This window comes from Leptidea sinapis, chromosome 18 (genome assembly GCF_905404315.1).
Source record: "Leptidea sinapis chromosome 18, ilLepSina1.1, whole genome shotgun sequence".
NCBI lineage: Eukaryota > Metazoa > Arthropoda > Insecta > Lepidoptera > Pieridae > Leptidea > Leptidea sinapis.
Window position 1 is genome coordinate 919,949 of NC_066282.1, and position 25,251 is coordinate 945,199.

Consider the following 25,251-nt stretch of genomic DNA (forward strand, 5'->3'; position numbering starts at 1 on the left):
TTCAAACCTCTCCATATAACCATCTCTTCGACCCTTGACCTCTACAAAAAGAAGTCTTAAAAGGCAGCTCGCTGGGTAACCTCGTGTTCAGGTAGGGCCAGAGACTACACCAGAGCGCGCGGTCCCTCAGCAGAAACTGTTCATATTTGGTGAGATGTTGAGCCCCTGCCACCATGTTGTGGTCTCCGTCGGACAATGCCTCGTGAGTCCAGGCCGGTGCAAAGATTGCCAGAGAACATCCGTAGCTGTGAGCCAGTTCCACAGCCTGACAAGAAAATAGATTAATAAATATGTTTTGTCATCCATATTGAGCATTGTCTACACCTTAGTTTGGATTCCCGAATAGGGATTTAAAGTTAAGGAATATCTAATAGGTACCTCTACTATATAAATTTAAATATAGAATTTTTATATATAAAAAAACTTGTGTAATCGACTAAGCTCTGCAGTATTTGCGATAAAAAAAATTATGCAGCTGATGTTGAGACTTGTATATTTCAGCTACTTTCATAGTGTCATGTCCTACGGAATTATATTGTGGGGTAGGGCTGCAGATATTGACAACATATTTGTGCTGCAGAAAAGGGCAATTCGAGCAGTCAATAAAATGCGTTACGGAAGTGATTCATTAACAGAAAACATATTAGCCAATTTAAAAAGAATAGTGATGTAGATAATGTCAATACTCGAAACAAATATAAACTCGCAATTCCATCTACTAGGCTCCGTAGAATTGTTTAGTCTTTTAAACTGGATTGTGTTATTTTATAATAAACTCCCAAATGATATTCAAATATTACCTATTAAAAAATTTAAATGTTTCGTAAAAAATAAAATAATATCTATAACCGCCTATTGTAAGGCGAAAGATTATATAAATGATAAAGATGTTGGAATTAATGTTTCTAAATCTTGTTAATGAATATTGTTATACTCATTTGAATGCTATTGTAACTTTTGTACTTCATTCTGACTTGCACTAAATAACTTATAAAGTTTTACAGTGAATAAAGATTTTTTTGAATTTGAATTTGAGTACCTATATTATGTCTACTTATAAGCTGTTAATTTATCTTTTTTTTTTGGGTATTATGGTAAGCGGCATCACTAAACCTCTCGCGTGTTGAACTGTCCTCCACCATAAAAGTTCCGGCCCCACACGTCGATGCCGATGTAGAGATCGGTGAGCCGGTCCCCTGCCGCCTGGGCGCTGCTCTTCACATCTGCTTCGTCCCAGGAGTAGTTCGTGAAGAAACCGTCCACAATGTCGAAAAAGGCTCTGAACAAAATGGGTTACTTACACTTTCTTGTAAATTCATAATTGATTCTCTAGAGGAGAAAAAGTTATATGATGGAATATTATTTCGAGAAAGTTTGGCGTGGAAGCAATTTTGAAAAAATTACGTCTAGGCAACTTGTTTTTTTACCCTGACACTGTTTGCAGAACGAGAAGGTACTGTTTGTTACTCCAATCGAAATTATTTAAATTCCAAAATTTAAAATAACATCGATCGTTGCCGCATCATTGATTGACAAAAGTCCACCAGGTTCAACTTGTCCACAGGAAATAGAAATAGTTACATCGTAGTTCAAAACTAACGGTTGAACATTGACTCTTCAAAATCCGGAAACTCAAGCACCTTTAATGACAGCTTGCTGTTTCCATCAGGATTTGGATATCCAATTATTTTGAGCATACATACGATACGATGGACTTGATGGTTTGTGATTACCGCGACCCACACGCTCACAAGAGCGTTGCCAATCTTACAAAGAGTCGAAGAAACTGTGAATGGATTCGAAAATCGAAAATACATTGGTACATGGCGGGCGAGCATCGAACCGCGGCTTTAATATGGTGTATCTGTCAATCTTACTTGTTCTTTTGGTTGAGACCATTCTGCCAGTTAAGGTTACCCTCCACCGTAACGCTGTCATACCAGATGAGGACGGGCTCATCCAATTCCTGGTGCAGGGTTCTGTGGAGGTAGCCCACGAACTGCAGCAACACTTCCGGTTTCGATATCTGTTGTAATTAACTGTGTCAATAGTCAACTCATTAAAATTTAAATAAATATTTTTCAGATGCTATGAAATAAAATCCTCAACCAACGTGATCGTCTACGTTCTTACAAGGCCACAGCCACGTCCAGATATTAACAGCTAGATAGACGTGTCCATTCTATATCAATCAATTTTCTATTTCAATCTTCTTTTTCTCTTTAGTTCCAGAACTTTCTTTCTCTTGAATATTTCGTTATAAGTTTAAGCCTGAGAAAATTATTGATGTGGAGCATCTTGAGTAAATATTTATGGAACTTTCTTTCTGATATCACCAACTTGTTGACTGAACTGCGTTCTGTGGCATTTTTGGATCGATACGACGTGACACCTTAAGGGTATTACCATATTTAAAGTAGGCAACGTCGTTGAGGGCGTGGGCGACAATGAGGAGGGTGACTGCAACAACTTACGCTCCCTATTATAAACAAAAATATCTAAGAGAGAGAACGTTAGTAGTTACCTTATTTTCTATATTAAGCAACCAGCCATCAAATTTGAGAGATTTAGCGATTGCAACCAACGCACTTGCCAGGTTTTTCCACTCCACCTCGCTCCGCAGAACGCGGTTCCAGAAGGCCACACCGTCCGCCCATTCCGTTATCACGGTGCCTGTCGAGGGGTACATTAATTTTACTCTGAATAGTTCTCCAATCTCGACCATAGCGGACAGGAAATGACATCAATAACTAAATTTGTTAAATAAAAGCTCATAGAACTAACTTATAGAATCCCTGTCACAATGCCAAGAGGCCATTGTAAAGGGCGCGCATTTTCAGAAATAATTATAACTATAGTACCGATAGTAATCGAATTGGACGGCGTATTACATATCTCTCACAACTGTAGATTATGGTGATATTCCGACTTAAAGCGAGACCAAAAGGAATGGACGAGTGAGTCTAACAACGAATATCGTGAAAGAAGGTTTGCCCGTTCGTTACTATGATTAGGCGCAGGCAGAAACGCTAGCGTAGCGTTTGATAAAAAATGTGAAGGGGTTAACGCGCTAGGTTCTGAAGGATTAGAACTTAATAAGTAGAGTGGACGACTATTTAGAATTGCCTCTATTTGTGTTAATACGGTTATGAATTCCTCGTATGTTAATAATTGAGTACCTATGACTCTAGCTAAGTGTGACTTCACATATTTAATATTAGCCTCCCAAATGCCCCCAAAGTGAGGTGCAATGGGTGGATAGAGCTTCCACTCGATGCGGAGCTTCGAGAGTTCGTGTGAAAAAGTAGAAAGATATTCGTCTAATAGTAAAAATTACGAAGTTCACTAAAACGCATAACATGAATGTTTAGATGGGATGTATACCAGAACATTACCATGTCATTCTGGTATTTCTGTGTGATAGATATATTAAATCAAATCAAAACAGTTTATTGAAAGTAGGTATTTCAAAATACACTTTTTCAAGTCAAATAATTACAATAATAATTTATACGTCATCATTAGAAAATACAAATAATATAAATATAAAATATAGCAATGTCATTCATTCAAACATATATCTTAAAAACTAATCAAGGGCACTTGAGAGCAATATAGCTATGATATTTTTAGGACCAAGCATTCTAGTCATTAATATAATCGACTACCTCATAGCTTTTTAACTTTCTCAATTAGTTTACTTTTAACATGAGATTTAAATCTATTTAGCGATAAGCAAGTTACGTCATCAGGATTTTTTTTTTAAAATCGTATGCAGTTCCCCATAAACGCGTTGTTCACTTTTGTTAATCTAAAACAGGGATTAGTTAACTACTTTTTGCTAACTTCTTATATTTACATTATATACATCACTTATAAGACGAACACTAGTATATTCCCACGCAGACTTTACGGGGCCGCTAGTTACAAATAAATTAGTATATTATCCATGAGTATAATCCTTTATTTGATTCAACAATATTTACCCAATACTTTAACCCCATGAGCATGTCCGACGTTGATCCAGCCCAATGGTGGTATAGTGATCAAGTGGTGGCTGAAGTAAATGAATATGTCGATCCCGGACCAATGGTAAAACGTGTAGGCGTCATAGTTCTCTGTACCATCGATCACACTGTAATTAGAATTATTTATGAAAATTGTTATGATATAATATTTATTATATTATTCAATTGCAGCATAACTATGTTTGTTCAATAAATTATTATCATATTTATAATAATAGCTAATCCGAAACCTTTTACACGCCACGAGTGGTGTTTGTGAAACTAGTGATCCGAAAGTCTGATACTGAGTTCTTGTAAGACCCAAAGAGAATTTAAACACGGTAAGGCGTTCTTTATCAAAAATTTTAGAAAAACTTGGCCAGACCATCCATTTAATTTATACGTCTAGATAGATAGACTGTGACAGAGCCTTCCAAAATGTCGAAGAAAAACGCACACACACACACACTGGACGCGAGTGAAAGATGCAGCTGTCATACACACGTGGAGTGATAAGCCTGGCCTATTGTCATGCGTTGCCTAACAACAAGAGTCTCTATCTATACGTATTAAGTATCTATTGAAATATTATTATGTCGAGTATTACATAGAATAAGTTTATAATAATTTCAAGTTTTGGTCGGGCTTTCTAAAATATGATACATTGGGAACGCAGCAATCACCTCAGGCTATTTTATAAATAAATTAAATTGTGATAAAATTTTATCTATCAATGTACCGTTAGGCCTGTTGAGTTTTTACACCCTTTCTTCTCAGGACAGGGATATTTCTCAGGTCAAGGCTTTTTTTGAATGAATCGATTAGTGGTCTTAAAACCCTATTTTTGAATCTTCTTATATATATTCCATTTAAGCGTAAAAGATACAGTTTTATTATTATTTCTTTAACCAAGTAGCAGAGTGTGGTGCCGATCCAACAGCTGCGTAGCAGTTACGCAGTGGCAAAAAAAAAGGGTAATGAGGTCTAACACTCGGTTAATGATTATGTACTAAAGATTGATTTGTTTCAATATCTTAAGGTTTCGTATCCGGCCTTGTAACAACACTCCCTATGAGTGCAGAATGGCTCCCGAAATACGTTATAGGGTATATGCATGATTTTATATAATTCTTATTTTTTTCATGGAAAAGAAGGACAAACGAACGTTCGGGTCACCTGGTGTTAAGTGATCACCGCCGCCCACATTATCTTGCAACACCAGAGGAAACGAACTGTGGAAGACCGCCACACATCAAGATGGTGGGGTATCCTAATTAGTGGTGTGTCGTGTGAAGGTGGAATTCGGCGGCAGGAATCAGGTGAAATAGCTCTTCGGAACTCTCCCCGTGATAAATGCGGTAGAAGACATCCAATGAAGCAGACTGATCCAGCCGTTCATAGAGGACTAGGTCCACGACAATTCGATCAGCTATGCGTCGCACGTGGTCAAATGGATCGAGCTGATACAGGGCTGCGCCGGAAGAGATGACAGCAATTGTCCATATGTGACCGGACCTGCGCATTGTAGAGCGCTAGAATTTGGCCGGCTTGAAGTATTGCCGCGCTCTATTAATGACGCCCAGCTTCTTTGAAGCCAATTTGACTTTGCCCTCCTGATGACCGAGGAATTGACAATCGCTCGAAATTTCGACACTCACTATTCTGATACTATGCGAGGCTTTAAGGGATTTCGAAGACCAGTGATATTTTTTTAGATCAAATTTGATTTTTTACATCCTTACAGTTATCAAACACGTGAAATTATAGATAAGAACATACCTTAATTAAAAAATAAATATTCGCGCCGTTTGCACGGGGTTTCTGTGACGTCAGAGTCTATGTCAAAAATGTATATCTTATGAATATATTTTTATTTTTTATTTTATTATGATCCAGTATTAAAAAATACATACAACTTCAAATTTTCACCCTTCTTCGATCAACACCTATTTGAATATCGCGATTTTAATATTATTCTATTCCATCCACCGATACGCAATAGAGAGTTGCAAGATAGCATTGAATATAATGATTATTGTAGTACGATATATTTGATAAAAGGCATAAAAGGCATTTATTTTCTCAAAATTGTTTCCTTTAGAATTCTTTTTGATGTCATTTCTAATAACTACTAGATACATTCATTAACGCGCGCTCACACACGAAACATTGCGATCAACCAGTAAATTAAAAATAATTCAGTTAAAGTGATAACTACGAGTTTTTAGTGATAAAAACACAAGTGCAATCATTCACCTACAATTATTCTGTGAAATATCTATATATAAACAGTCTCTGTAAGTGTTTCTAATCATTTATTTTACTTTATAATTCGTATAAAGTGACAACACAAACAAAACGTATAAGCGACGACAAATATTGCGTGGCGTTTTTATTTTAACTTACCCTCAAAGTTTATATTTGATATACTTGAACAATATTTCACGAAAAAGTATTTCGTGGCTTTTCTACAAATAAACAATCACCATAAATATTTGAACATGGATTGCTTTAAATGTTTAAAAAATCTTAACGACAAGGATACTATTAAATGCTCTTTATGTAGTATGAGTACACATTATTACTGCGTGGAACTTACTGAAACAGACTTCAAAAAGATATTACCCATGAACAAAATTAAATGGAAGTGTCCTACATGCAAGGGTAAAAAGAATACTAGTGCTGTAGGAACATCCATCTCACCTAAAGGAGGTATAATATCGTCATCGGTTTTGAATGTTGACACCGAGACCCTCACCCGATACATAGACACTAAATTGGCGAGCTTCAGGCAGCAACTGCGTGAAGACATCAGCTCGGCTGTTTTGGAAGTTTCTAAAGCACTTCGAGATGATATAAACAAGCTCGAGCAGCGTATGGACTCTTGGGATGAACGGTTATCGCAACTGGAGAGGGATCACTCATTTCATTCAAATGAAGCATTAGGTAGTGATATCAAGCAAGAAAATAACGCGCTTCGCACAGACCTACATTTACTGACGACAAAGTTTGATGAGCTCGACCAGGCTTCTCGTAGCTGTAATGTCGAGATACAAAACATACCAGAGCGGAAAGGCGAAAATCTAATACAATTGTCGTTAGAAATTAGTAAGATCCTAGGCGTCGAGTTGAATCATAGTGATATTAGGAACGTGCACCGCGTGGCTCCAGGCCTACCCACGACCCGCCCCAAGAACATTATATTGCAACTGACAACTCGACGGCAACGTGACGACCTAATCGGTGCCGCGCGATCGCGAAGGTCACTTACGACGACTCAAATGTTTGGTACACCAACAAGTGCCGCCGCGGCCGTTTCCACCACCAATATCCGCTTCTTTATAAACGAACACCTAACTCTTAAAAACAAAATTCTTTTTAGTAAGACTCGCACATTAGCTAAGGAAAAGGGTTATAAATATGTATGGGTAAGAAATAGTAATATATTAGTACGTAAGAAAGATGATTCAAGGATAATTCATGTGCGATGCGTTGATGATTTAGCCAAAATATCATGACTCCTACAAATTATTATCACATGTTTATTGGTAGACCTTTTATATCTCTTGTTTTTTGTCGTCACTGCAAACTATTACGTTTTGTTCTTTATATTACCTAAAATTATTTACGTGCTATGGAAAGACTCAGGTGATGACGATACACGGTTACTTAAGCTTAAATATGATTTAATGTATTGCTTATGTACATCAGCTGAAAGAAAAATGTACAAATTTTATTTATTAGAATTCACTTTATGTCCCGGGATACTAATTTATGTACGCTTTTACAACTATACTTCCTTTTTTACGGTGTTTAATTTATGTTTTAATTTTATTATTATAAGGTTGTTATTGCCACAATATTTTAAAATCATCTACACATCATGTACTGTATTAGAAACACTTGATTCATATATTATAATAATTATTCACCACATGGAGGAACACGCACACTATCTACTGAAAAGAATTGTTAACGTATTATTATTAATTAAAAATATTTATGAAAATGATATACTTCTTAAAAAATGAACTCAAATAACCTTACTATATTTTACCAAAACTGTGGAGGGCTTAAAACCAAACTTTCTGAATTAAGACTCAATATGCTATCTTGCGACTATGACATAATTATACTGGTAGAAACCTGGTTAACTGGCTCAATTCGAGATGAGGAAATTCATAATGATAATAATTATGTACTATTTCGACGTGATAGAAATCTGGCACTGTCTGGTAAAAAAGGGGGAGGGGGCGTATTAGTAATGGTAAGGAAATACCTAAAGGCTATCCGAATACCTGATATTGAAGCTGAGAACTTAGAAGAGATATATATATATACTTTCCTTTACTCTCCGGACTGTTATTAAATGTGTTATATGTTCCACCGGCCGCTAGCAACAATTTATATAACCAATATTTTAATAAACTTCACGATGTATATTCTAGTGCACGTTACCAAAATTTTCTTATAATTGGAGACTTTAACTTACCTCATCTGAACTGGTCTTCCATTTGTCAAGACACTTTATTGTTCTCCACCGGGTGCGAGCCATCTAAACTACTAATATACACTATGTCCTTTATGAATTTAAGACAAACCAATATTATTCAAAATGAAAATGGAAGACTCCTTGATTTAGTATTATCTACTTTAACAAACCGTATCGAGCGTTCGGATGATCCTTTGCTTAATACGGTACCTCATCACCCACCTTTGGACATATCGTGTAGTATAAATACTTTAAATAATAATATTATGCCCTGTATTGCTAACATTAAAAGGAATTATTATAAAGCAGACTATTATCTAATTAACAGCGCAATAGAAGAAGTGGACTGGATTTCTCTCCTATCTTCTCTTTCAGCCGAAGAAGCCGTGAATGTCTTTTACAAACAAATTCAAATAATCATCAACTCTCATGTTCCTTTTGCCAAAATTAGTTCATCTAAATTCCCCACCTGGTTCTCTAAACCTTTAATTAAATGTTTAAAACGCAAACTCAAAATATGGGCCCGTTGGAAATCTTACAAAAACCTGCGTGATTATCAGGAATTTTCACTATTACGTAAACGAGTTAAATTGCTTCTTACTACATGTCATAATAAGTACATTAACAACGTTGAAAACTCCTTGAAGAATAATATTAAATTTTTCTGGAAATATGCATCTTCTTTAAAAGAGTCTAACTCAGGTTATCCTCGCTTAATGTGGTATGACGGTGTCGAATATGATGATCCTAAATTCATAGCTGATATGTTCTCTAAATATTTTCACTCAGTCTTTGAACCCGGTTTCGATGGAGCATATAGTATTGACCAATTTGAAAATATAAGTTGCGACGCCGATCATACTCCGCTAATTGACAATGTACGTCTCCACAGACCCAATATTTTAGCAGCACCAAAATATCGACCCCAATAAAGGCGCCGGTCCTGATAACATTCATCCGGTTTTTCTAAAGCGTACTTGCAAAACGCTATCTATTCCTTTGGAAATTATTTTTAATAAATGTTTATCCTCTGGTTACTTTCCTAGTATCTGGAAGATAGCTTATATTACGCCTATATTTAAAGCAGGAGCAAAAAATCAAGTCGCAAATTATCGTCCGATCTCTATACTGTCATCTATTCCAAAAATTTTTGAGAAATTGGTACACCAAGTCGTATACACTAAGCTAAAACACACAATCATAGAACAGCAACACGGTTTCGTGGCTGGCAGATCTACTTTGTCAAATCTTCTTGTTTTCACTGATTATTTATTTAAAGGCGTTGACAATAAAAACCAAATTGAAACAGTCTACACAGATTTCCAAAAGGCATTTGACAAGGTGGACCACCTACTGTTACTAAAAAAATTATCATACAACGGTATAAAAGGTAACCTCTTGCGTTGGTTTGCTGCTTACCTAAGTGCCCGAGTACAATCGGTAGTTATTAATGGTTTCATCTCCCCTACAGTTAACGTAACGTCAGGCGTACCTCAAGGCTCTATACTTGGTCCATTGCTTTTCACACTTTTTATTAATGACATCTCTGATTGCTTTAAGTCTTGTAAGTTTTTATTATATGCAGATGATTTAAAATTGTATTCCCATATTGTTGACTTCAATGATGTCCTGCTTATGCAGGAAGACTTGAATAGGTTAGATGTCTATTGCAAAAGTAACAAACTATTTTTAAGTTACACTAAATGTAAGCATATCTCTTTTACGAAAAACAAAAATAAAATTGAAACGAGATTTACACTAGGCGATCAAGAACTTGAAACAGTTACCTGTATTCGTGATCTTGGGGTATACCTTGATGCCAAGTTGACACTTAATGACCACATTGATCACATAGCGAATAATGCATATCGTATGTTAGGCTTTATTACACGCGTCTCTAAGGCATTTAAAAATAAAGATACATATATGTGTCTTTTTCGAACACTTGTGCTGTCTCAGCTTGAATATGTCACCCTTAATGGAATCCGCTGTATAAGGTATATGACCATCAGGTCGAGATGATACAAAAGAAATTCTTGCGTATCCTAAACTTTCGCTTGGGTGGACGTCGAAACCACTACAAGAATCTCTTAAAACAATTTAATATTCTTTCATTAAGCCAGCGACGGAGTTTAATTGAATTAGTCACTCTGAGAAAAATATGTACGAGTGAAATCATATCCTCAGAATTGCTTCAGTTAATCGATTTTCATATACCAGCCCGTGCTACACGCTCTAATAATTTATTTCATCTCTCAAAAACCAGGACAAATACTGGTATACGTACGCCACTGCACAGAATGTTTGCTCTCCATAACTCTAGATTTAATGATGTAGATATGTTTTCGTGTTCCTCTAAAACTTACAAACTCAGAATAAAACAAATCCTGGCACAAACAGAGTAAGTTAGAAATCACGTAATTTCATCTAAATTGTAACAATGTCTACCATGCATTATGTTAGATTTATTTATCAACTGGTTGTCTGCAACTAAGTGTAATGTAAGTGTAAATTTAAATATTAAGTGTACTTAGTGAAACTGTTGAAGGAGACATCCTTGTGTCCATATTTCTATTTTTACTTTATCTACTTTATGTTTAAGGATGTATCTGTATTTGTTTCCAAATAAATAAATAAATAAATACTACTACCACTTCGGAAACAAATGGCGCTCTGAGAGAGAAGTAGCGGCGCAAGAAACTCTCCCAGCATTCTTTTTTTTCGCTCTTTTCAATAAAAATATACAATATTGTACAGTCATTTCTATCGCTATAAAATAATCACAATCTAGTCCCAGGCTGTCCGATCATTTAGATATTCAGCAGTGGAGTAATAGAATTAACGACAGAGCCATTTTTTTATAAAACATTTAAATTTATTTATAGATAATGCCTGAACAGTGGCTGGGACTTTATTATAGAAGTGTATACATTTACCCTTAAAGCTGTTATGTATCTTATGAAGCCTACTAGAATTAGTTATAAGCAATCCCTTATTTCTAGTGTTATGATAATGAAAATCACTATTAAGAGCAAAAAGGTGACGATTTTTGTGAACGTATGGTAAATTTTCATAAATGTACTGACAATGAACAGTCATAATATTTATTTCTTTAAATTTTTCTTTGAGAGACTGTCTATAACCAAGCTGATATATAGCACGAACAGCTCTCTTTTGCAGAGCAAACACTATATCAATGTCAGCAGCATGACCCCATAGTAAAATACCGTACGTCATGATGCTGTGGAAATAACTGAAGTACACTAATCTAGCGGTCGCAACATTCGTGGACTCTCTAATCTTCCTAACTGCATATGCCGCAGAGCTGAGTCTATCTGCTAGATGGGCAATATGTGGACCCCACTGAAGCTTTTTATCTAACGTGATACCCAAGAACAACGTAGTGTCCACAAGTTCCAATCTCTGGTCATTTATAAGTACGTTGGTTTTTACCTACGCTGTGTTTGGTGTATGAACCGTAAACACTTTGTTTGTTTACTGTTTAAGTGCAGATTATTCTAAGAACTAACGCACTATCTTTGAGAGTGCATTGTTTACATCGTCATAAATATCTGCACGTCGCATCACTTTAAAAATAAGTGAAGTATCATCAGCAAACAATACAATCTCATGGCTATCATCTACCACAAACGGTAGATCGTTAATATATATAAGAAACAAGAAAGGACCGAGAATAAAACCCTGTGGAACACCTACAGGTTTACCCGAAGACCGTTTACCATTTACATCGACTATCTGAACTCTTTCGCTTAAATATGATTTTAACAGATTAAGGGCTCTATTTTTCACTCCATAATGCTTTAGTTTTAGGAGTAAAGTTTCATGGTGGACGCAGTCAAATGCTTTGGTCAAATCACAAAAAATGCCCAATGCATCCTGTGACTCTTCCCAGGCGTCAAAGATGTGCTCAATGAGTCTAGTACCCGCATTAATTGTTGATAAGCCCATAGTGAAACCAAATTGATTTTTGTTCATTCATTTACAAAAATGCATTTGTAGCTGTTGAAGCAAAAGTTTTTTAAAAATTTTACTAAAAACAGGCAGCACTGAAATAGGTCTGAAATTAGCAGGATCAAAAGAACTGCTCGATTTAAACAAAGGTATAACTTTGCTGTATTTCATGAGGTCAGGGAACACACCCTCATCTATGCATTCATTAAATATTATTGCTAATTCAGGTGCTATAATGTCAAGTATGTATTTTACAATATTAGTCGAATGGCCCCATAGGTCTTTTGTATTTTTTAGGTTAATTAATTTGAAGATTTTTATTATATCGCTACCTGTAACATACTTAAATTTCAAATCAGTGGAAGATACTGGTACGTGTAATCTAAGCATATCATGTGCTGCTTTTGGTTAAGTGTTAAGGTCTTTAGTCGTGATAGTCGGGATTTCGGAGAAGTATTTATCAAATTCAATTGCAATTTCTATTTCCGAATTTCTAACGCGATTATTAATATTTAAACAGATAGAGGTGTTACGGCAATTCGATCAACCAGTTTCATTGTTAATTACACTCCAAGTCGCTTTTACTTTATTATTACTGTTTTTAATTTTATCTGTAATGAAACGTGTTTTCGCTTCATGACAAACTACTTTAAAGAGCTTGGAGTATTTTTACATGTATTTTAAATTCTTCACTATTATTGTAATGTTTCTCATAATAAAGGTCATATAAGCGTTTACGACTTTTGTGGATATCCATTGTTGCCCAATCATTAAAACAATGTTTGTTGTTTACTGTCACCGTTACTGGAGTAAAAATCCTGTCATATTCCTCACAAAAGGAATTGAAGACTAAATTATAGTGAAAATTTGCAGTTTCACCACAGTGTAAAAATGGTACCGTATTTACCAAATTATTTCTAAACCTCTCAAGACGACTACCCGTAACTGGTATAATCGTCACCTTTTTTGGTCTGACATTGTCCAATCTTGTATTTACTTTTACAAGTTGCCCACTATGGTCGGACTGAAGATTATTAATAATGATTTTATTAGTAATAGTAACATTTGTAAAAATATTATCTAAACAACCCCAATTTGTTCCCAAAATACATTGAACAAATTAAAACTTTGAAATAAATTTTTAAGGCTAGTACAATTGGCCGAAGGTTTAAGCAAGTTTATATTAAAATCTCCGCACACTATAATTGACTTGCTGGGTTTGCTAAATTTTGATAGTACCTCCTCCATTCTATGTTGGAACTGTTCATATGATGCAGTGGGGGGGGGGGGGCGGTATACACTTACAATAATAAATTGCTCTAGTCCTATACAAGCTATCTCAATTAGTTGTTCTATAGAGAGATTAACAATATCTCTTCTATACTTACATTTTAATCTATTATTAATAATAATTAGGGAACCTCCATGTATTGCCCTACTTCTACAAAACGAACTGACTACTTTATGTTCTCTAAAACGAAACGGGAGCTGATGACTCTTACACCAATGTTCTGTAGGTAATACATAATATATCTATATTACAGCAGCTCAAAAACAGTTCAATTTCTAATTCCTTACTTGAGATACCTTGTATATTCTGGTGAACAATATTTATGAGCTTTATATTATGATTATCCCTAGAAGTAACATTTATATTTGGTGAATGTTGCCTATTTTGTATGATATTGCAAGAGTTGTCCTCCCTTGTCAAATAATAAGTTATATATAAGTCGATAAGTTTGAGAATCGCTCGTCATCTATTTTTTATAACCCAAAAATTTTATTATTGTTTTTTTACTACTTTATGTGACAATACAACGTTTGCTGTGTCAGCCATTTATACTAATAAATATATGGCCGGTATTTTCCTTCGGTTATACTTCGAAAACTACACAACCGACCGGAATAATACTTGTACCATAAGATGTAGCATGTCTCGGAGATGGCTTTGGTATAATATGATATGTTGGTGATTACATAACCAGAACCTATATTTTTTTGACTTAGAAAACCCTTATTTTCGTAATTAAACTAATTCAGTCAATGACATTTCATTACATATTATAACAATTCATAGAATGAGCGGGCGCGGGTTACTTAATATAATTAACACAACGTTAGTCGGGTCAGCACTTGTCTTGTTTCAGCAAATTTGTAATAATTTTGGTGAAACTTATTAAATTTAGTTAACTACATTTAGTGGTTTATAAAATAAGTGACAGAACCATAACAATGGTAATATGATTATCAATGTTGAGGTATATCATATGACTCTCTTTGAGATGTTTATATAGAAACCATTGGATTTACTATGTAGTAATTTATTATATAGTATATTTAATTCAATTTTTTGCATTTATAGATTATGTTTTGTTTTACAAAGTATTATGAGAAAACATAAATTGAATAAGACTTCAAAAATAAATTAATTGCCAAATAATTACTTTGTAGCTTTCACTCCTTATTCAGCAGAAATAAAATCTGGATTTCATGCAAAAAAAAACACGTCATCAAATAGCATCATAAATAATAAAAAATGTGTGTGTACTTATGTATGCACGCAAGAAGTTATACTGCTTTAGCCTAACGAAGCAAAAATCATTAAAATGATTTATTCCTCGTGCTATTCTACGTTTTTAGAAAGAACAATTTTGTTAAAATCTTGCAAAGATGGCTTTGACAATTAATTAAAATTAATTTAAATAATGAATACGGCTGTATGGGCTTGAACCTTTTGCCTGTTCTTATAATGGACGAAGAAACCAAAAAATTAACGAATGACGAAGACTGTTCAACTTTTGTGTTACAGTGATGTGCGCACGCATCTTAAGATTTCACTCTCATCATTTTTTCATAACGCGCCTAAAGTAAACTTTAAAAACCAAGAAAAAATTGAATATCGCTAATAACTGAAAATAAAACACGCGTGTATATATTGAGTTGTTGTTAATATATTTGTTATTATTCAGCTAAAATTGAGTAAAAAAAACTATCTTAGATATTATCAATAATAATAAAGTTAAAAAAATATATATGAACTAAATTTAAGTTACATGCATACACGTTAAAATTAATATATATAGTTTTAAATGTTCAAACCTGTCATCATGATATCCGTTAGCCATGTCATGACAAACTATAGTTTTTGGTAAACTCTTTTTAACTTCACGTTTGGCATCTCCCGCCACAGTGTTTTCTGTCAAATGACAGAAGGCTTGCGGGCTTTCTAGTATTCCTTTTGAATGGGAATTCTGATTAATATTTATGTTTTTAACAGCGTTATTGCTATGCACTTTTAGTGGGTTGCACAGTGTCCTCCAAGGAGGCGGATCTTGTAAAAACATTAATATTTCTTCATAGTTATCAAGCGGCTTACAGGTTAGTGAATTGTTTTTCCATATTTTCTTCTCAGTCATATTGTTTTAGCACGATTATGCCTCTTAATATGAATTCTTTGAACACACTTTAAAAGTAAACACTCCTAAAAATTTAAAATCCTCAATTTTTTATGTATAATTATATATATTTACATATTATAGAAAATAAAAATAAATATTGTTTACTGTACACTAGTAAGGTATCTCCTTTATATTTTTTAAATTGACATTGACATATTTTAGATAAATACAATATCACTTATAGCACGCGCCACGCCACGCGTAAAAATAAACAAGACTATTAAAACATTGTTGTACAAAACAATAATTTTACTAGTTATTAAGTAGGACAAGAAGTAATCAGTAGTTTTGATTGAAGGCAATCCAATTAAAGGCAATTAGTTGTGCTACATTTAATTATATGAAAATTAAATAAAAATAATAATTAATTCCTATTGTACTTACATTAATATGATATTGAAGGTTGAACACAACACTATTTATGCACATTGAGAGCATTGTGGAATCATTGATAATAATATGTATAATATCATTGTGTGGAATGCATTATCCTAGAAAAAATTGTGTCCCAGTTCAGATAAACAAAGGAAGTATGCAATCATAAGGATGCAATAGTATATTATTTTATCAACATATTGTAACATTGCTGCAATTGTTTAGCTAACTACACTTACACAATATTCAAATTCTAAGTTACTCTTATCAGTTTCATAAAAAAACACTTTGTATAGAAGAATATTTAAAAATTGTCTGTAAAAATATTATCAAATTATTGTAAGATTTTCATCAACAATAATTTGACAGAATTTGTAGGTATTAAAGCTTGATTTTGTCTCAGTACTTTAGATTTAGGTTGGTGATCAAATGAATCTGTGCTGTGTTTAAAAAAGTGTTTATCTTCTTTCTATGATCAATGTCATCAAAATACAAACGCATGCATTTATAAAATTGAATTTTTATAAAAACAAAAGCACTCTTTTAATCAGTATGATAAAAGTGACCTTGGAAATTATAAATCAATATTAAAACCATTTATAATTTACATTTTAATCACACTGATATTAAGTTGTTACGGCAGAACTTGTAGTTTTTTTTACATGAAACATTTTATTTCAGGTTAATTACTATCATGTAACATGGCAAAAGCAAATGTATAGTCATTTGTTTTTGTAGCTATAACAGAGTTTGACAAATGCTGGGATTATACAGTATTAAGAATCTCCGGATCAGTACATGTGTGCTAATAGTGCTGGGCTGCATCGCTGTCCTTCAATTGTTGTTGCTCTATGGAAGCTATAATTACAAATGTATCAGCAAAGAAGACATAGGCAAATATCTTTATATGTATCTCAATCCCAAAGTTGTGAAGAGACTAGATAAGCCTGCTTGTGATTATGAGATGGTGTACAAGCAAGTTCATAAAGATGATTGGTCCATAATAGAACAGAGTAATCAGTTTGATCCATCGGGTATTGTGAATGGTAGTTTTGTCCCCGAAGATTGTAATCCACAATTGAGTATAGCAATACTGGTCACATATAGAAACAGACAGAGTCAGCTTGACATATTTATACCATTTATTCACAATTTTTTAAGGAGGCAGAAAATTCATTACAAGTAAGTACCAAAATATTTTTGTCTTAATCTTATTATTATTGTTTACTGCAAATATATACAAACTGAACCTCTTCTACATGATCAAGCCCATACATAAAACATTTTCATATAGCTGAAATATGAGGTAGCAGCCAAAAAATTGATAGCAGATATTTGATGTGTCCAAGTAAAAACACCTATTATTCCAGCTTTTATATTTTACTGATTTGATGCTATGTGATATGTCAATTTATTGTAAGTATGCTAAAGAAGTGGTTTCTCTGGGTTTATTCTTCAAGTCAAAGTTTTCTCTATGGAAACAATTGCAACTTCATTACGAGGGCTGCACTAAGAGTATTGGGAATGGAATATTTCCACTGTTCCTGTCATATTAAAATCTTTTTAATTGAAAACTCCTTGGTTCTAAAAATCGAATACCATTTATTTATTAAAAAAAATATTCTCGGTCTTGTCACAAGGTCTTTTCAAACTTGTTTAGTTGTTGAGAAAATGGAATTGACTCGAGAAAATTCTAGAGTGATGATTTATTATGACTTTCGAAGTGGTTTAACACAAAAACACTGTGTTGACCGGATGATTTCTGCATTTGGTGATGAAGCCCCATCCAAAACCACAATTTATCGCTGGTTTGCTGAATTTCAACGTGGACGTGTCAAGCTCAGTGATGATCCCCGTCATGGTCGTCCAAAAACTGCAGTCACCAAAGAAAACGTTGATGCTGTGCGTAAGCTGATTGAGGAAGATCGACATGTGACATACCGCGAAATTCAGGCAACTTTAAACATTGCATGAGTCAAATATAAATAATCTTGCATTAACATTTAGGTGGAAAAAGTTGTTTTCCCGATGGATACCGCATTTGCTCTGTGAAGAGCAAAAAGCGGCTCGCGTTATTTGGTGAATCAGAATTCTCGAAAGATTCCTCAAATGCTGTATACAACATCGTATCAGGTGACGAATCCTCGATATACGCGTACGAACCCGAAACAAAAAACCAGTTACGAGATTGGGTGTTCGAAAATGAGTTAAAGCCAACAAAAATTGTTCGTTCACGGAGTGTTGCAAAAAAAATGGTGGCCACGTTTGTCTCCAAAACCGGCCATGTTGCGACTATTCCTCTTGAGGGACAAAGAACGGTTAATGCAGAATGGTATGTTAGCATTTGTTTGCCACAGGTCGTTTCTGAACTCCGTAAAGAGAACTGCAACCGCCGCATCATCCTCCATCACGACAATGCAAGTTCTCACACCGCGCACAGAAAAAAAGAGTTTTTAGAGCAAGAAAACATGGAATTATTAGACCATCCGCCGTACAGCCCCGACCTAAGCCTAATGATTTCTATACTTTTCCTAAAATAAAGAATAAATTGCGTGGTCAGAGATTTTCATCACCTGAAGAAGCTGTGGTCGCCTATAAAACGGCCATTTTGGAGACCCTTACTTCGGAATGGAATGGTTGCTTCAATGATTGGTTCCATCGTATGGAAAAATGTGTTAAATTTCGCAGAGAATACTTCGAAAAGCAATAAATACATTTTTAAATAGTAATATTGAGTCACTTCCCTGATTCCCGAAATTTTCAGTGCCGCCCTCGTAGTATTAGTATATGATCATAGCATCCTCCAAATACAGCATTGATTTTCAGATAAATTCATTTCAAAGAGGATGTTAATACTGTGTAATAGGAGGTCGGGCTGCCTAAGTAAAAATTGAAATTTAGTTTAGTATCAAAATCATATGCATTCATTTGACATTTGTGTGTGGTGTCGCACCAGAATAGCACCACCCCATCTCCTCCCGTGGGTGTCGTAAGAGGTGACCAAGGGATACAAACAATGGAGGATGGAGCAGCATCTTTCGTGACGAGCACACCATTTAATGCGATCACCAACCCGTCTGCCAAGCGTGGCGATTATGGCAAAAAACGCCCCAAAAATATGACAGACACTATACTCCCGGCCCCCAGTCCCCGGCGGCCCCGCTCGTGGTGGCCACAGTAGCAGCCACATAAGCGACAGGTCGGGGGGTGCTAAGAATCCCCGGGTGCGGCAGTGCTACCGCACACGAAGACCATTAGCCCTGGCAACATACAATGTCAACACACTGCGGACCGACGTGAAGTTGAAGGAAGCTGTGAGCAGATTACGATGGGATGTCGTGGGGTTATGTGAGGACTCGATAATCCTAAATTCCGGACACATGCTCTACTTCCGAGAGGGCGACCAACTGTCCCAGGGTGGTGTCGGGTTCCTCGTTCACAAGTTTCTCGTCAACAACGTAACTGAGATGGGGAGCGTGTCGACTAGGGTAGCGTACCTATTACTCAGAATTACTGAACGGTATTCGTTGAAGGTCATACAGGTTTACGCTCCGACTTCGACACACTCAGACGAGGAGATGAAAGCCATGTACGAAGACATCTTAACAGCCATTCACACTCCAAAGACCCACTTCAACGTTGTCATAGAGAATTGAGAATGGGGCAATTCGGTTATGGAAATCGGTGCGCCCGAGGCCAGATGCTGGCTGACTTCATGGAAAAGGAGGATATCTATATGAGGAACTCCTTCTTCATTAAGCCAGAACAACGCAAATGGACTTGGATCAGCCCCGATGGTGACATTAAAAATGAAATCGACTTCATTATATCGACCAAAAGACATAATATATTCAATGATCTCCGTGATCAACTCAGTGAAAATTGGGAGTGATCACCGCTTTGTAAGAGGCACATTGAATATAAATCCAAAACTGGCGCGGTCTCGACTGGGGAAGTCTATTCTCCGACCCGCACCCATCCAGATCCAAAACCCCGAAAACTTTCAACTCGAATTGCAAAACCGCTTCGAATGCCTCGATGACTGCGTAGACGTGGACGAGTATAATAACAAGTTCGTGGCAGCTGTTCAATCGGCTGGGTCTAAGTTCTTCAAGGCCAGCCGTTCAAAAAGAACCGGAAAAATCTCAGACTATACCCTCAAATTGATGGATGTAAGACGCCAAACGACCTTTCAGTCGTACGATGCTTCCCAGTATAGGCAGTCATTTATTCGCGATATACGCCGCCACAATACAGATTGTGTGAAGGCGGCCATAGAGCGTAACGAAGGCTACAAAACTATTCGCACGAGATTTGTCTATTGGACGGAGCCAACTGACGAAGCTGAAGACCGGTGACGCCAGGGTCGTTAGTCTAAACTTGAACTTTTGAGGGAAGTAGAGAAGTTCACAAGGTTCAGCCTTGTGAACCAGCCAGACCCAAGAGCCAAATTAACCCGACACTATACCGAAGATATCCCAGACGTCAGCCTGTATGAGATTAGTATGGCCCTAAAAGAGCTTAAAAACAACAAGGTGCCGGGTGATGATGGAATTACAGCTGAGCTTCTGAGAGATGTTGGTACCCCTGTACTAAAGACCATCCAGAAACTATTCAATAGTATACTAGTGCTGTTCTTCAAAAAGGGCGATAAAATACTTTTGAAGAACTATAGGCACATATCACTTCTGAGCCATGTATATAAGCTGTTTTCTAGGGTTATCACGAATCGTCTGGTGCGCAGGCTTGACGACTTCCAGCCTCCCGAACAATTCGGCCGGATTCCGAAAAGGCTTTAGCACTATAGACCACATACATACGCTGCGGCAGGTTATACATAAGACAGAAGAGTATAACCAGCCACTATGCTTGACGTTCGTGGACTATGAGAAAGCCTTTGATTCGATCGAGACCTGGGCGGTGCTTCAGTGTCTCCAGAGGTGCCACATTGATTACCGATATATCGAAGCGTTGAAGAGTTTGTATAGAAACGCCACCATGTCAGTCTGTCTCCAGGATCTCGACTCTCCACTTCTTCAGACCATGGTAGATTTTGACGTTCAATAGGTGATTTTGAATCCTATTTTGAATAAAAGTATTTGATCAGATCTCGAAGCCTATCCGACTGCAGCGTGGAATCAGACAACGTCCAAGCTGTTCGCCGGTGCATTGGAAGATGTCTTTAAGCTTCTGGACTGGAACGGACTGGGCATCAATATCAACGGCGAATACATCACTCACCTTCGATTAGCAGACGATATCGTAATCATGGCAGAGACCATGGAAGACTTAAGCCATATGCTCGATGGCCTCAATACAGCTTCCCAAGGAGTAGTTCACAAAATGAACATGGACTTTATGAGAAAGCTCATGGTCGCTCAGAGGGCAATGGAGAGGGCTATGCTCGGAGTTTCCCTGCGAGATCGAATCAGAAATAAGGAGATCCGTAGGAGAACCAAAGTTACCGACATAGTCCAAATGATTGCGAAACTGAAGTGGCAGTGGGCAGGGCACATAGTTCGACGGACAGATGGCCGTTGGGGCAGTAAAGTCCTCGAATGGCAACAACGTACGACGCAGACGCAGTGTTGGTAGGCCCCCCACAAGATGGACCGACGATCTGGTCAGCATCGCCGGAATACGTTGGATGAGGACAGCGCAGAACCGATCGTCTTGGAAATCTTTGAGGGAGGCCTTTGTACAGCAGTGGACGTCTTCCGGCTGATGATTATGATTGATTTGACATAAGTTTGAAATTGTAGTAATTAATACAGTATCTCGATTGGCGACGAAGTATAATACGGCTAAGTTTGAAAGCGATCAGTTGCTTAAAACATTATGGATTTCGACAATCTCCATTCTTTACAATATTATAGCCGTCATCTGTCAATCTATCAATGACTGCACGTTTAATACAATCGGGTGAATCGCTTTTTTAGAGAGTTGCTGTAGCATTTGTTACTCACCAGAAGTCATATTAAAAGTGACTCTTATTTCCATCCTTACTTTTAAAGCAGAATAAAATAAATAATCCAAAGCTGTAAATAGGAAGGGTAAGGGTTTAACGGTAAAAAATGGTTTAACTCGATTTCCGGCGAAACTTCAGATTTGAATCCAGAACAAAGATTAGTCCTTGACACAGTAAATCAAATAGTTGCCAGTAGTAAAGGTGGTTTGTTTGTTTTTGGATGCACCAGGTGGCACTGGCGAAACATTTTTTTTAAACATACTATTATACATACTATTACCTCTAAATCCGGAAAGATAAAGAATTAGCTACTTAGGAGGGCGAGCAGCGCACTCAGTTCTTAAACTGCCATTGAACTTAGCTCATGAGGAAATGCTAGTTTGCAACTTTAGCAAAAGAGTGAGTGTGGAAGAATCCTGTAACAGTGCAAGCTGTTGGTTTGGGACAAATATATGATGTCCCCCAAAAAGGCAATTGAAGCCCTAGATGACACAATGAAAGATAGCAAAAGTAACCAGGTATCATGGGAAGAATAGTGGTACTTTTAGCTGGTGACTTTAGACAGACCTTGCCGGTTATTACTGGGTGTACACAGACAGATTAAATAAGTGCCATAATTATTTTTTTACACACACACACGCTTTGTTCCCGTCGGGGTAGGCGGAGACAGAAGAATGCCACTTGCTTCTATCCTTACACATCTCACGCGCTTCCTCTGCATTCATTACTGTTTTCATACATGCTCGCCGGTTGTGGGTGCTTCGGACCTTTTTGCAAAACGTCCCCAATTTGGTCAACGGATGTTCTACGAGGTCTGCCGCGACCGATTTGCCCACATACACTGTTCAAAATGTTTTTCTGACAACAAATATGCGAGTACAACTACACAATGATTCTCAAGCAGGGCAATATGCGGCTGGTCGTCTATAAATCGTAGAAGATTATATACCAACAGACAGTAACGACATGATTTCACTGAGTCGTGAATTCTGTAATGGATAACACAAATAATTTAAAAAATAATTCAATCTAGTAAACTACAAAGTTGAGCCATAAATTTTATAGAAAGTAACAACTATTTAACTCCATAATTGTGATGTCGTTTACTTAATAATTAAACTGCAATTAATAAATGATTTAAATCTATTTTATATTGATAACTGAGTTACGCTTTTGGGTAATGTAAAATGTAATACCATTGCATGGAAAAAGAGTTGTTTATTTTACAGAGCCTAGTAGGGGCTACTATAAGCTTGTAGTTATTTCTAGTGTTTATGGTGGTTGCTTATTTTATTGTATAAATTCTAATGTTTATGCACGGGCAGCAGATTGTTATAAATATATTGGCCGGACGGACTCGAAGCTGCGAAACAATCGATGCATTGGTGCGCGTGACTGTCCAGGGTATCCATAGCATGCTCCTCCAGCACCAAATCTCAAATCCTTCTATTATCTTGCTTGAGCTTGTATCGTTCGCGTTTCCACCCCATACAGGAAATTGGGAATATAAAGGCGCGTATTTAACTGGGCATTTGTGCCATTGGTAATTCCCCTTCTCATCCAGATGTTAAATTAATCGAGGAACAGACATAAACTTATAATACCTGCTACTCGGCTAAGTCGAATTAATAAGTCTTTTGTGGGGCAATGTATATGCTTTTACAATAAGATCCCAGAAAATGTTCAAAACTAAAACTTCAAAACTTAAATGTATTACGAAATTCAAAAGAATTGTGAAAAACGTTTGTATGGTAAAGTTTACTATAACATAAATGACTTTCTTAATGATACCACAGATTGGGAATGGAGTGCCCGTGCCCAGGCTATTAAATAATAAGTTTAATTGTATGATATCACTTTATAATCATATTTTTTATGAAAAAAAAGCCGGCTGAGTTTGTTGCGCCCGTTCTTCTCAGGTTTTAGGCATACTATTTGAAATGGGTGTTAGTTTTTGATGTTCAATAAGTGTTATCAAGTCCTATTTTGAATAAAAGTGTTGATTTTGAACATAAATCGACTAAACATCTTGCATATTTACTTGCCACCCATAAATCTTTCGTCTCGTTACATTTATCCATTGATTTTTTATTATTGGATGTAATAGAAACCTGAAATACTTGGAATAATTTTGTTTATTATCATATTACACAGTATTATACCCTATGTTTATTATAGGAAATCTTATAAACAAAAGCATTACACTATTAAATATTATATTTGTAAACACTAGAAATATTATTCACCAGCTAATCGCCAACCGATAGCATGATAGCTCTTGTACTTTCTGTCGCAAAGTTGACATTGTGACAAACATTTAAATGAGTTACGTGAAAGGGATGCAAGATCAATAGCTTTATCCCCTTTTTTGTTTTTATTTTGTAAATTGCTTTCTATTAATAGTGAAGTCACCGACGCTACTTCTGTAGTGTTAATATAATAATAATAATGAGAGCGCGGGCCTTGCAGGATATTCGTGATAGAGCAGCACGACGCCAAGCTGTTCAACAAGGGGCTGCTGTACAACGTGGGCGCGCGGCAGGCTGCTCGCGAGCTGTTCCCGTGCCTGGTGCTGCACGACGTGGACCTGCTGCCGCTCAGCGCCGCCAACCTGTACGCCTGCCTGCTGCAGCCCAGACACCTCAGCGCCTCGCTCGACAAGTTCCGCTTCGTGCTGCCCTACTACGGCCTGGTGGGCGGAGTCCTGGCGCTCACCACCGAGCACTTCCGCCAGCTCAACGGCTTCTCCAACAAGTTCACGGGCTGGGGCGGCGAGGACGACGAGTTCGCGGCTAGGATAATGGACCACAACCTAGAGATACTCAGGTATGTATGTCACGTTATCTGAGGCAGTTTATCACTTCAGTCAAATCTGGTTTGTATTTGTGAAATAATTAGAGATGAAACGGATAGCAGTTTGGCCGAATACCGGATATTCGGCCAACCATATGGCCGAATAGCCGAATATCCGGCCGCCGG

At 36.5% G+C, this 25,251-nt stretch overlaps 2 protein-coding genes across 4 annotated transcripts in view; one reads left to right on the forward strand and one right to left on the reverse strand.

Moving 5' to 3' along the window:
• LOC126969638 (cytosolic endo-beta-N-acetylglucosaminidase) lies at positions 1 to 16,023 on the reverse strand. Its single transcript, XM_050815201.1, has 6 exons — positions 15,571 to 16,023; positions 3,987 to 4,135; positions 2,525 to 2,673; positions 1,878 to 2,026; positions 1,114 to 1,279; positions 1 to 265 (listed from the first exon to the last, which is right to left on the reverse strand). The coding sequence occupies exons 1-6, from the start codon at positions 15,885 to 15,887 to the stop codon at positions 2 to 4; spliced, it is 1,194 nt and encodes a 397-aa protein (XP_050671158.1). The 5' UTR covers positions 15,888 to 16,023; the 3' UTR covers position 1.
• Positions 15,702 to 25,251, forward strand: part of LOC126969643 (beta-1,4-N-acetylgalactosaminyltransferase bre-4-like) — a 14,057-nt gene continuing 4,507 nt past the window's right edge. Inside the window, exons 1-3 of one of the 3 annotated variants that reach the window (XM_050815209.1) lie at positions 15,702 to 15,849; positions 16,986 to 17,486; positions 24,742 to 25,098. In XM_050815209.1, coding sequence (XP_050671166.1) covers positions 17,062 to 17,486; positions 24,742 to 25,098 — 782 coding nt within the window. In that variant the 5' untranslated portion in view covers positions 15,702 to 15,849; positions 16,986 to 17,061. The other 2 variants (XM_050815211.1, XM_050815210.1) reach the window with 2 other exon arrangements.

Excerpts from the sequence above, each read along its gene's own strand:
- LOC126969638 (XM_050815201.1), bottom strand. The coding sequence starts at position 15,887 with ATGACTGAGAAGAAAATATGGAAAAACAATTCACTAACCTGTAAGCCG. Across the intron at positions 4,136-15,570 it reads AACGGATATCATGATGACAG|TGTGATCGATGGTACAGAGA; the intron begins GTTTGAACATTT and ends TTCTAATTACAG. Across the intron at positions 266-1,113 it reads GACAGTTCAACACGCGAGAG|GCTGTGGAACTGGCTCACAG; the intron begins GTTTAGTGATGC and ends TTTTCTTGTCAG.